The following is a 13,643-nucleotide window of genomic DNA, read 5'->3' on the forward strand; positions in this document are numbered from 1 at the left end:
TATGTCCCAGAGCCTTCAAAACCTTACTCACTAGAGAAGACAGTGGGACTTTTCACGAGTCAGAACTACTCAATAGAAAAAAAAATGGCACTGTTCACACAAGCAAGGGTCACTTGTGTGAATAAAGAACAGGAGTACTTGTGGCACCTTAGAGACTAACAAATTTATTAGGTGCCACAAGTACTCCTGTTCTTTTTGCGGCTACAGACTAACACGGCTGCTACTCTGAAACCTGTCATTGTGTGAATAAGGATTTGCAAGATTTGGAGTCAGTGATATGACTCCAATGGGTAAGGACTACTCACATGAGTAAAAGCAATGCAGGATCAGCCTGCATGTTCAGTAGAAGTAGTACAATTAGAGAGGCAGTGTGATTCAGTGGACAGGACACAGGATGGGACAGGCGACCGGACTTCTATGCCACTCACCTCCTGTGTGACTGGGCATGTCACTTTGCTTCTTCAGGGTTGACTCTTACTATAAATGCTTACCACATAGTAAGCATTTCAATTGGTACTACTGCAATGCAAATAACAATCATAATATAATGAAACATGGTCATATGAGGGAATTGTATATTACATGACTGTGAAATCTTCAACCTTCATAGCACCCGTGAGTCAGAAGATGTTATGAGTCTGGGATTCATGTTTGTAGCAACATTTTCTTAAGCTCTGATAACTAGTAATCAAGACAATCAGTGTTTTGCTTTTATTGTGATGTACTGTGCAGTGCAATGGGGGGAAGGATAGCTCAGTGGTTTGAGCATTAGCCTGCTAAACCCAGGGTTGTGAGTTCAATCCTTGAAGGGCCCACTTGGGGATCTGGGGCAAAATAAGTACTTGGTCCTGCTAGTGAAGGCAGGGGGCTGGACTCAATGACCTTTCACAGTCCCTTCCAGTTCTAGGAGATGGGATATCTCATACCTACACAGGAAAAAAATAAAACAGCAAAGTGGAAACCCCAGAAAAACTGCAGAAATTATGAGGCGTTTCTCAATTTACCTGTTTATTTGAAAACTGCCTGGTGCAATCAGGTTTGTCTGTCTTTTTTTAGAGGGACTTTAGAAGCAGAAAGAATTTGCTGTCTGTTCTGATGATCCAATTATCAAAGTCTCCTCCAAGAATAAAATTCCACATGCATAAAAAAACTGAACCAACACCACCAACATTTCATTGATTTTTTTTATTTGACACTCACATTACAAAATTTAGAAACCAGAGACAGTTCAGGCAAACTGTTAAAACACAGTATAAATTAGGTTTGTAATATATAAATTCTATACATAAGTAAATTAGCTTGAACATGACTGACAAAAGGGGTCCATAACAATCTCACCACAGCTGTATAAAAAGGCATTGGAGTGGGGTGGATACTATAATCATGAATGTAGGTTAAGACATTTTCCACAAACAGCTATAAAGCGTACTGATGACCATGCTATTTTTGCAGTGTTTATGCAGGGTATAGTATGCACATTACCATGAAAATTATGTAAGGTCTATGTACAGTCACAAAATCATAATTCCTATTTAACAAAAGGTGTTGCTGGGATACCTATTTGACCTGAATATGAAGGAACTTGGGTTTAAAACAACAACAACAAACAAAGAAATAAATTGCAGGAAAAAACACAGCTACTCAGTACCCGTGCTCAGGTGATCAGGAGACACTTGCATCTTTAATACCATATTTCTTTCAATGCCCAGTTTGGTTCTTGCTTTATAAAAAAAAAATATCTATCACAACATAGTGCCCAGTTTTCCAAGCACAGTTGTGCAGGGAGTTGTATAGCAGACGGATAAAAACCAGAGTTTTGATAACACCACTGGTAAAATTTGGTAGACATTTGGAATGTACAGTAATGCTTTTGAGTCCATGTAGGAGCCAGCAGTAGCAGATGCTTTCACATTTCATAAAACTTGCTAAAAGTGCAACAACTCTTAAATCGGATGTCTGTCCTATGCAGATTGAATGCTCATACTTTTTAAGATTCATGGCATAGATCCCAGCGTTCTGAACCCTGGACACTGATTTATTTTCCATAATTGTGACACCAGCAGTTTCACTCTTTTTTACAGACTACCTCCTAGGGGAAGTTACTCATTGCACATGTCTGTGTAAGAATCATCTCTTTAAAAGCTTCCTTTAATTTAATAGCACTGAGCTTGTCCCTTTCACTGAATGTGAAGAGTTAATGAGATAAGCAAAGAAATACTGAACTGTAACAAGTCATCCCAGTACAAGATCCAATACATCCTATTGCCAGATACAGGCCGTAGAAATCTGAGAGAAAAGCATACTGTAAACTTTAAGCAGGCTTGGTCTGCTATGAAAACACATAGGAGCCCGTATTCCTCAACTACCCAGGCTACACCCCCAAACTCAGACTTGTCCACGGGTGCGTCAAACTCCAGAGAGCCATTATACGGTTAGTCATTCCAGGAAGACAGGAACATTAAAAGGTGCTCATTATAGGATTGACACAGTATTGGTCAGATACAGCTAGCTGATAGGGTTACAGTAATCTGGAAAGTACCAGTGCTCCAGTACTTTTTGTAGTGAACTGGGTTTAGATGGCAGGCCACGATGCCTTGAAGCGAGGTTGGCTAGGTCAAATATTTGACTTACAGGATGTTTGAGCTTGTGAATCCAGAGTCTTCCCCCCTTCAGCAAGGCCTGGGAGCTTCACAGAAGTAGGAAGGTTTCCTGCTGCTGCAACAGTAGCCTATGCTGGCTGTTTGATATAGCAGGCAATGCTCTGAAGGGAGACCTAACCCTGGTCTTTTGGGCTGAGGGCACTAGGGTATGATTACAGAGCCTGCTTATGCCACAGGAGGATACGAAACGTCTACTGAAGTTTTGGAAGAGCTGCTTGTTAGTCATAAGCCCTCCTCAACAGAGGCAAAGGCATCCAGGAGGAAGTTAGCAGCTTTTCTAGGCTCACCCAGATTTCTTCCATTTGCAGGGCAACAATCTGAGTCTGTCCACAACGGCAGAAGGGGAGCACAGATGGGAGTAAGACTGACTCAAACGGAATTCATGGTTGAGAGGAGCAGCCAGACAACAAGAAAAGTCCCGGCAGTTTTTAATTGGTCTGGCTATTTGCTTAGGGTGACCGTACGTCCCCTTTTGGCCGTGACAGTCCCTTTTTTAAGCCCTGTTCCAGCCGTCCTGACATTTTTTGACAAAAGTGGGCATTTGTCCCGTTTGCTCTTGCCAACTGATCAAGTTGGCAAGAGCAAACAGCCCTGTGCGGGGGGAAGGCAGGGCTCCGGTGGGGAGCAGGCAGGGCTTGAGCGAGCAGCGATGCCAGCCTCAGACTTTTGGGGGGGTAAAAGGGGGCAGGCATGGCTCGGGTGAGCAGCAACGCTAGCCCCAGCCTCGCGGGGAGAGGGGGGGAGGAGAGGGATGGGCAGGCAGGGCTCGGGCAAGCAGTGACCCCAGCCCCGTGCGGGGAGGGGGTCAGTGTTCGGGCGAGCAGCTCGGGCCAGCCCTGTGTAGGGGGAGGGTGGGCTTGGGCTAGCCCCACGCAGTGTTCCGTTTTCCCTTTGGGAAACATGGTCACCCTACTATTGCTTCACATTTAATCGAAAAGGTCCCCTTCCCAAAATATCTGTGTTTTATTGGAGACTAATACTCCTGAGATACTGGTCAGTAAAGTTATTGAGGATTATTGTTAAAGGCCAGATTGCGCAGTGAGTAACACTCAAGTATTTATCTCATACGTGAATACTAATTCTCTCTGCTCCTGGGGAGATGAGATACTTGAAAGTTCTGTTACATTTGTCCTACTTCAGCTGCCTAGAAAATGAAATCTATGAATCTATGTTTCACCAAAGCCTAATGCCATGTGCTCTCTGGTTTGCCCACCTCCAATGGTTCTATAAACTGGTTGTATGATGGCTTTTGGTGTATCCTTTTTTCATCCTCATGTTGGATGAAATCCATCCCGGTGCAGAGGACCACCCCAAGGCTTATGCACCACTTGAATCCCATTCTAGCCCTCGTGCCGAGGATGCCAGGGAGAATTTCACCCACTGTCTGTTGGAAACTTACAAGAAAGTAACTGCTAAGAACCAGAGTGAGAGCCACTCGGCAGACTCACTTCTACTGCAAAATCCACCTTCTTTGCTGTAGCTATTCTTAAATATTAGTTATTTAATTAAATTAACTAAAAAGAAACAACAAAGCAGGAGTAGATTCATAGATTCTAGGACTGGAAGGGACCTCGAGAGGTCATCGAGTCCAGTCCCCTGCCCGCATGGCAGGACCAAATACTGTCTAGACCATCCTGGATAGACATTTATCTAACGTACTCTTAAATATCTCCAGAGATGGAGATTCCACAACCTCCCTAGGCAATTTATTCCAGTGTTTAACCACCCTGACAGTTAGGAACTTTTTCCTAATGTCCAACCTAGACCTCCCTTACTGCAGTTTAAGTCCATTTCTTCTTGTTCTATCCTTAGAGCCTAAGTTGAACAAGTTTTCTCCCTCCTCCTTATGACACCCTTTTAGATACCTGAAAACTGCTCTCATGTCCCCTCTCAATCTTCTCTTTTCCAAACTAAACAAACCCAATTCTTTCAGCCTTCCTTCATAGGTCATGTTCTCAAGACCTTTAATCATTCTTGTTGCTCTTCTCTGGACCCTTTCCAATTTCTCCACATCTTTCTTGAAATGCGGTGCCCAGAACTGGACACAATACTCCAGCTGAGGCCTAACCAGAGCAGAGTAGAGCGGAAGAATGACTTCTCGTGTCTTGCTCACAACACACCTGTTAATACATCCCAGAATCATGTTTTCTTTTTTTGCAACAGCATCACACTGTTGACTCATATATCAGCCCTTTTCAGTACCTGTAGGCCTACAGCCTGTCTCTCTGATGCCTTACACCTTGGGTAGTCATTTTCGCCTCTGCACACAGTGCATGCAAATCATTCCCCATCTGATCTGGTAGCCTCTGACATCCCTGTCACACAAGTGTAAATGACAATACAAGGGGCAATGCAGTGCAGACTCACACTCTTAAGTGTATTCAGTCCGTCGCTAACATTTTGAAATGCACATGAAGATGCTGGAGGAAGACACATTAGAAAAAAAAAAGAATTAGTAGCTGGATGAGTGCTTTGTTTTTCATACAACAGTGAAATAAATAAATGCACAATTGAATATCAGCCTGCAAGAACGTTGCCATAAAAAAGGATAACTTGATTCCTGCTCCTTTCGCTCAGCTCGTGGCTTGGCTCTGTACAACGATGTTAACACCAGTATGGGAAAGAACTAGAAATATTGGGATACCACTTAAGGTGGTATAATTTCATCACAAAATACCCAAGTCTGACACAAAAGGCTTGGTACAGCTTTCACGTTTTGCTGCATACTCGTCTCTCTGTGTGTGCTTAGCTGACACTGACATTAATGGGAGCTGTGTATGCTCAGATTTAAATAACCCCTTAGCGAGGGTTGACATTTCCATTCTGCAGCAACACAATGAAGTATGAAAGTTGGCAACACGACACCATCGAGGCATTTCTCGATTTTTAAAGTAGTTGTTTTGGCTTGCTGTTTAGAAGACATCACGGAAACTTGGATTAAAAATCTGTCTCCTAGACAAGCACAAAATTCTCCTCCATAGATTAAAATCCCCTCTACAACTTCCAAGTTCACAGAGTTTCCTCAGAATTATTCTACTGGGAGAGGAAATGTGATCTGTCTCCATGCAAAACTGCCAGGAGGATCATCCCCTAAACCAGGGTATGTCCCAAGAACCAAATGGATCTCAGGAAACCTAGAGAAACCAGGTTCAGCTACATGGAGACCTATAGGGTCTGCACTGCTTCCTGGTCAGGATCCGGGATCCTGGTTTTTCGTGATAAACTCCTCCAAATTCTCCAATAAAAAACCCATAAAAATCCGTATTTTCCCATTAAAATGAAACGCTGCACTTTAGTTTCCCTAGCGACAATATATATGTATCAGTTGAACACAATGTTTTATTGAAATATAGTAGACCCCTCTTTAGCCGGGCCTCCATTATCTGGCTTTCTGTATTAACCGAACCACCAGCTACCCAGGGCTAACCACTTGAGCCCTGCTGCTGTCAGCCCTGGGTGGTTGGTGGATCAACTAACACAGAGAGCCAGATAATGAAGGTTCAGATAAATGGGATTCTACTGTATGTACATTTAAGATGCATTCAAAAATCAAGCAAAATGAGGGGGAGGCTGCACACACTGAGTAAGTGACAGTGGTACGTTCAGTAAAATGTCATTAGTAGTTAATATACATATTTTCCCCATAAAATGTAAAAACTAATGATTCTCTATAAAAATGCAAATTCGGTGTTTTTCTGGGGCAAACGGATTTCTAGGATCCCTGGTCATGATTCCATGCTTCCTTGCCAGCCATTGCCCTCACCACTGAGGGAGCAGGGAATTCCACTCAGCAGAGAATCCTCACATGGTTAAAGAAGGTTACTGACAAAGAGAGGGGTTGCTCCTGCACACTGGGTTACTTCCAGCCCATCCCTTCCTGACCTTGGAAGCCCAAATCCTCATACACACATGAAGGAACTTGAACAGGTACTATTGCAGGGGAGCAAGTCTGCACTCTTTCCTCACCCTTCTTCCCAGACCCATGATCTGAGGCCCTAGTGCTCACAGAAGGAGGAGGGGATGACTAGACTCCAAGTTATGAAGATCAGTGTGCAGAGTTGTGATTGTAGGGTCACGGTTGCTCATGAGTGTTGGGCTTTAATTGCCTCTTTATAAGAAACAGCTCTCTGAAGCACTTTGCTTTCAAACCCCAAAACACTTAGGACCAAATTCTGCCTTTAGATGCATGTGGGAGGCATCATCTGATGTCAATGGAAGCTGCATGTCCACAACCAAAGGCAGAATTAAAAAAAGCCATAAAAAGCACAAAAACGGGAGGAGCTTTTGGTCCAGTTTTAAACCAATGAGCATCGACCAATTGTCTTTTACCTTTTTCCTTCTTATTTCCTAAACCTGTCATGAGAAAAGATTCAGATCCAAAATCAAAGGGTTTTTGTCTTCCAATTAAAGATACTCCTTAGACAGTATTGATAGCTTCTGCCAGTTTGAATAGAGAAAAAAGTTTGTAAAGCACAAAGGCCAAATTCTGATCTCAGATGTATAAATGAACTCAAGCCAATTTCAGCCCTAGTCTAAGCTGCTGTAACTCCAATGAAGTCAATGAAAGGTCACACGAAGGCCAAATTTTGACCTCTGGTAAGTACAACTGTGTATCCAAGGGCCAGGAGCGCTGCCAGCTTTTTTGCCGCACTAGGCGGCGGAAGGTCCCGCCCCCGAAATGCCACCCCCGACAGAGACGGCGGAAGGTCCCGCCCCCGAAATACCGCCGACGACCGGGACAGCCGAAGATCCGGCCGCCGCGGTCGCAGCCCCCCAAATGTTAGTGCCCTAGGCGACCGCCTAGGTCGCCTAATGGGTTACGCCGGCCCTGCCGAGGGCAGCATCTGGTCCCAAGATAAGGGCCAATAACTACAACCATTCACCATTATAATTTCTTCTCTATCAATGATTTTCAACAGCAAAATGTCAAGTAATTGTAGGTCTGATCTAAAGTCTTTGATATGAATAGGAATTTTTCCATTGGCACGTCATTGTGCTTTGGATCAGGCCCTACGTGAATTTAAAACAAAGTCATTCTAAGGCTAGATTGCATTATCTTTGTACTCCTTTTACAGTGATATGAATAGCAATAATATCACAATCACTGCTGACAAGTAACCTAGATATTCAATAATCTGAGCTCCATTCCAAATGGTTTACAATCATGAGCAAAACAGTGCCCATGTTTTAAAAAAGTATACAATATATTTACAATAAAAACATGATAAAAGGTACCAGGGGATGCGTAAGGGATTGGACTGATTTTAAGTGTGTGATTATCTTATCAGCAGATATTTTCAACTTGATAAACAAAATTTCTGCATTTTAAATTGCTTCTCAATTTGAAGTGCATCTTTAGTGCTGCTCTGAACCAACTGTCCATTTTTAGCTAGGTAACATGATTGAAGCTGGTTTGGAATTTAGGGCATGATTTTGTGACATGCTAAGCGTCTTTTGCAAGATACTAAGCATTCTTATCACACTGACTTTGACACAAGCAAAAGCCTCTCAGTATGCCCTTTTGTTTTTCCTGGGCTCTACATAAGGCCGCAAAGTTGCGGGCCTGAGACCTTAGGAAGTAAAAGTATGACTTCTCCTACCACTATAATTCATAGAATCATAGATTATTAGGGTTGGAAGGGACCTCAGGAGACAGGGCCGGCTCTAGGATTTTTGCCACCCCAAGCAGAAACAATTTTGGCCGCCCCCTTCCCCCCCGCTTTTTTCTTACCCCACCCCTGGCCCCGCCTCAGCTCCGCCCCTTCTCCAAATCCCCAGCCCTGCCTCCTCCCCCCAGGCTCTCAAGCCTAGGAGGGAGGGAGAGAGGGAGGGGGAGAAGCGGCGCGTGCGCCGCGGCCACTCGGAGTCTCACCCCTCCCTCCCAGGCTCTCAAACCTGGGAGGGAGGGGGAGCAGCGGCGCGCGAGCAGCAGCAGCGGAGGTGAGTTAGGGAGGCTGGGGCACATTTTTAGGGGCGGCATGGCCGGCGCCAGAATGCCGCCCCTAAAAATATGCTGCCCCAAGCACCAGCTTGTTTTGTTGGTGCCTAGAGCCGGCCCTGTCAGGAGATCATCCAGTGCAATCCCCTGCTCAAAGCAGGATCAATCCCCAACTAAATCCCCAAATGGTCCCCTCAAGGATTGAACTCACAATCCTGGGTTTAGCAAGTCAATGCTCAAACCACTGAGCTATCCCTCCACCCAGAGAGACCCAGATGAACTATTGTTGTTCGTTTACTTTTTTAGACTACTGCAGTCACAGTAGAGAAGTTATACTAATGTTTAATATTTCCACATTTTACTAGATTGGGAGTTTTCTACACTACAAGTAACGCTACTGAAGTACAGGTCTAGTCTGGCTTTATTCTTCAATGTAGAATCTCGATAAGGAGTTTTCCTAAATGCAAATCCATTGAAAATAATGGAATTAGAATGCCATCAGAGTGACTATAAGTGAATTAGTCTAGAAATCTCTATGCTTTATAACACCTCAATGCCTGGTGCTCACTTTCTTGCAGTTCTGAAGAGTTCTTCACCTGTCAGTAATGGGAAACTATTGGAAATTATTTTTTATTATTTTATTGCTGATATAAAATTATTAGAAAACTTTAGTGAGAGGTCCACCCCCAAACTGTTAATGGAATCTTCTGTTGCTATTGTCCCGTTACTTGTTAAACCGGTGAATGAAGCAAGGCCATAATGCTCTCATCTATTATGGGAATTTATTCCTTGGTTGAGCCATGCATAAATCACAGATGTAATTGACAAATTTAGGGCCTTCCCCTGCTCCGGCTGAATCCTGTGAGAGTTTTGCCATTCATGTCAATGAGGGCAGGGTAGGATTTTTAAAGCCTGCAGGCTGCTGAGTGCCTTCATCTCCCACTGAAGTGACCTTGCAGGAAGCAGTCAGCCTCTCTCAGCCGCCAACCTTGAGGGCCAACTTTTACAAAGTGCTCTGTGCCTCATGTGAAGCACGGCTTGTCCTCAATGTTCACTGAAGTCAATGGGCGCTCTGGACGCTCAGCATCTCTACAAAACAGACCACTTAAACAGGCGCCTGCATATGGATTTAGGGGCCAGATTTTTAAAGGTATTTAGATGCCTAAAGATACAAATAGGCACCTAATGGGATTTTCAAAAGCACCTGGGGACCTAACTCCAATTAATTTAAATGGGATTTAGACAGCTCAGTTCTTTTGAAAATACCACTAGCTGTCCAAATGCATCTTTAGGTGCCTAAATACCTTTGTAGATTTGGCCCTTAGGTGCCTAACTTTAATCACCAGGTTTGAAAGTTTTGACCAAACTATTGATCCCAACAAGGATCTCCTGAGGCTTAATTCAATAGATTTTGGAAAGTTCTTTGAGTTCTTGGAATGTGTCGTGGGAGTGAAAAGTATTATTAATTATTATGATTAGAAAAATAATGGTTTTAGTTCATATCTTTGGAGGGCTAGAATCTCCGCTATCCTAGTATCAGAGGGGTAGCCGTGTTAGTCTGTATCCACACAAAAACCTCCTCGTTGTTTCAGCCTCCTTCTGACTGTTCAAGAACGAATAATAATTTCCACTTTAAAAAGCAGATCCAACGATGCTGCAGTTCCAGACAATAAAAGGAGACCATTAGCACAATGAAGTCATAATATGCCTGTTATGAAGATATATACAGTAAGGAAAATGACCATTCAGAGAGTACACATAAGCCTTAGAATTGTTATTAATATGTATATGACGATTGCCCTGGATTTGGTTGGAATTTAACAGGTTTCTAATGTCATCATTTTTGGAAATGGTTCCATTTCAGTAGCTGTCATTTCTAAATTTTGGTTTGTAAAATACACTTCTCTGACTACTTTTGCACTTGTATACAAAAAACCTATTAACAGCATCAAAACAACACTGGTTCCCAGGCTGAAATAATTCTGCATCCTCCCTGCAGTTAGCCGCTTTGGGCAAAAGCTTGAGTAAACAGAGGAACACTACAGCAAACTCAATCTCTGACAGACAAAAGGAAAGGGAGAACCCTGGTCCCTCCACTGAGAATGCCCTGCCTCTAGCCCATACGTATTCAGATCCAGGAACTATTGGAAAAGTAGCCCAGCCGATGTCAAACCTCATGACAGAGCACAGGGAGAGCGGTGATCTCTCAGGTGGCCATGACCAATACCCTACAGGCCTTTAATAGATCAAAATCAACACCCTGAATTGCACCCCAGAAGCCAGTGTAGCATTATGGGAATAAGCGCAGTATATACCCTACGGATAACAATTGAAACAGACAGTTGCATCCTATACCAGATGAAGCTTCTGAGTGGTTCAAGGGTAGCCCAATGAGGGAGCACCTTGCAACACCACACTCAGGTACAGGTTACTATGGTGAGGACTGCAGTGCGAAGCAATGGCTATAACTCTCCGGCTAAAGCCAGACACAGACGAGTTTCTAATGAGCCTTGTTTTTTGTTTTTTTTAAACCCAGCAGTAGTTCTGATAAGTTATGCACATGATTCTTCGCTCTTTACTGAAGGAATGTTACCATTGACTTCAATGTAGAACCGAGCTCTTTATGTTGGTCAGGAAAAAAAAAAAAAAGACTGGGACAGCTAAAGTGCCAACACTGAGCCTGTAATTAAAGGAGCAGTTCAGTCTAATGTGGCATTTTTTATTTCTGTTATGCTTTAGCATGGGTCTTTTTTCAAACCTGACCCCTGCTCACAAACAGTACCATGGGTCTGCTCATGGGAGTGAAATAGGGACAGTCTTCTAGTTTGCTTTGCTCTAGTTTTAGAGTTCTGTTTTGCACCCGGTATAAGCCCAATTCATTTTTAGTCATTTAATGTTTATATTACTGTAGCACCCTGATTTCTGCAAACACAAAGGTAGATGCGGTCCCCACTCCAAACAGCACATCATCTCCAAGGAAGGAAAGTGGGGAGCACGGTTCAGCACATAAAAAGTCAGAATAAAAATGGGGTGTTGCTAAGTCTTTACTCTAGTGCAGTGGTTCTCAAACTAGGGCCGCCGCTTGTTCAGGGAAAGCCCCTGGCGGGCCGGGCCGGTTTGTTTACCTGCCGCATCCACAGGTTCGACCGATCGCGGCTCCCACTGGCCGCGGTTCGCCGCTCCAGGCCAATGCGGGAAGCAGCGCGGGCCGAGGGATGTGCTGGCCGTCCTTCCTGCAGCTCCCATTGGCCTGGAGCGGCGAACCGCAGCCAGTGAGAGTCGCGATTGGCCGAACCTGCGGACGCAACAGGTAAACAAACTGGCCCGGCCCGCCAGGGGCTTTCCCTGAACAAGCGGCGGCCCTAGTTTGAGAACCACTGCTCTAGTGCATTGGTACATAGAGTGAAAACTCTTCATCTCTCAAATGCACTCTTGAGTCCACAAATCTAGGCTGCTCTTCCTCTCCCGCCCTGCTCCCAATATCGTGTTGCACTGGAACCAAAGCTGAAGTGAGGAGACAAAACAAACCCAATGAGTTTCCTCACACAATCACCTTCTATCACCAGGGCCGGCTCCAGGCACCAGCTTACCAAACAGGTGCTTGGGGCGGCCACTTCGGAGAGGGGCGGCACGTCCAGCTGTTTGGCGGCAATTCGGCGGACGGTCCCTCACTCCCGCTCGGAGCGAAGGACCTCCCGCCGAATTGCCGCCGCAGATCGTGATCGCGGCTTTTTGTTTTGTTTTGTTTGGCTGCTTGGGGCGGCCAAAACCCTGGAGCCGGCCCTGTCTATCACTTGTCAATAAGGTAAGGCGCCTTAAAAACACCTCTCTCAGCATCAACAGAATTAGGGAATAGATTACATACTTTAAACAGCGGTAAGTAGGACTCGGAGCCATTTGCTTCCCACAGCTTTCAGTGAAAGCAGGACATCTGTATTTTGTCTCATCTTCAGCTCACGCCCCAGAGAAGTCTGCCAAGATTCACAGTAAGAAAGGCAAGAACAATTGGAGAAAGAAGAAATAACCAGTGTTCACAGTTCAAATCATTCTATGTAAAAATTCTTGGGAGTTTGCATGACTTTTCATGCCGATGTGGTTTACATGAGTTTTTATCCACGGGCAGCTTATCTCTGCTGAAGTCAGTGCATTGTTCAACAAGGCAGGAGGCTGCTGATGTAAAATAAAATCCTTCTTTCCTTCCTCAGCAATTAACCAGATTGCTGCTGCATTTGACAGAATTTGATTTAACAATACTCAAAGGATTTGGCGAGCTGCTGTTTGAAGCACCTGCTTCTGAAATGTGCACACTGCGTCTTTAGTTTTCCAGTAAAGACCATTCTCTGTTGCAGCACCATGACTCTCCTTGCTCTTGTTTTGTTTCCCTCTGAGACAAGGTTACAGTGATACTGACATAGTTTTGGTATGGCCACAAATAAGCTGTTGTCCTTCCTCTCTTGAGTAATTAGAAAAGCATAATTGTGCATACTGTAAGTCAATTCTGTTAATTTCAATGGATGAATCCAGTTCATCACATTAAGCAGTCCAAAAATAAAAAGGAAGAAAAAGGAAAACTAAATCCCAAATAGGCATCTTTGGAATCAGTAGTGCAAAATATTTTTGCTGATTTTTTTTCTTGTCGTACTGCAATAATCTGAGTCTTCAAGTCTTTCCCAAAATAGTAGACCTGCAAATTTGAAACATTATAATGATGAAGATGGAACAAAGAAGCATGCATAATCAGTGCTTTTGGGTTTTGGCTCATTCAGTATTATTTGTGAGGCTTTATTTTCATTTACACTAAAGCCCGTTTACATTGGTCCGGCAGTATAAAAGAGCCTTAAAGTGGATATAAATGACCCTCTGGCAGTGTTTTACATCTACTCCCAGGCACCTTTACACAGCCAGAGCGGTGTAAATAAAAACTGGGCACTTTTTATTTACAATGTATAATTTATATTAGGACCATTGTTTTATCAGTCCAGTTACAGCTTTGCAGACTAGAGCCTTAAGCTGAGAACACCTTCAGCACAATCAACAAGACAACA

The 13,643-nt window shown here is 43.9% G+C and overlaps 1 protein-coding gene and 1 long non-coding RNA gene across 4 annotated transcripts in view; both read right to left on the reverse strand.

Annotated features, from left to right (window-relative positions):
- Positions 1-1,166: 1,166 nt before the first annotated feature.
- On the reverse strand, positions 1,167-12,602 carry LOC135973199 (uncharacterized). Its single transcript, XR_010589924.1, has 2 exons — positions 12,464-12,602; positions 1,167-5,080 (listed from the first exon to the last, which is right to left on the reverse strand). It is a non-coding gene; the product is annotated as an uncharacterized LOC135973199 (long non-coding RNA).
- A 315-nt stretch (positions 12,603-12,917) lies between these two features.
- Positions 12,918-13,643, reverse strand: part of RASGEF1C (RasGEF domain family member 1C) — a 118,546-nt gene continuing 117,820 nt past the window's right edge. For all 3 annotated transcript variants that reach the window (XM_065555082.1, XM_065555083.1, XM_005295869.5), the window contains one exon: positions 12,918-13,282. In XM_065555082.1, coding sequence (XP_065411154.1) covers positions 13,258-13,282 — 25 coding nt within the window. In that variant the 3' untranslated portion in view covers positions 12,918-13,257. The remainder of the gene's footprint in view (positions 13,283-13,643) is intronic.

Source organism: Chrysemys picta, chromosome 8 (assembly GCF_011386835.1).
Source record: "Chrysemys picta bellii isolate R12L10 chromosome 8, ASM1138683v2, whole genome shotgun sequence".
In the NCBI taxonomy this organism is placed as follows: Eukaryota; Metazoa; Chordata; order Testudines; family Emydidae; genus Chrysemys; species Chrysemys picta.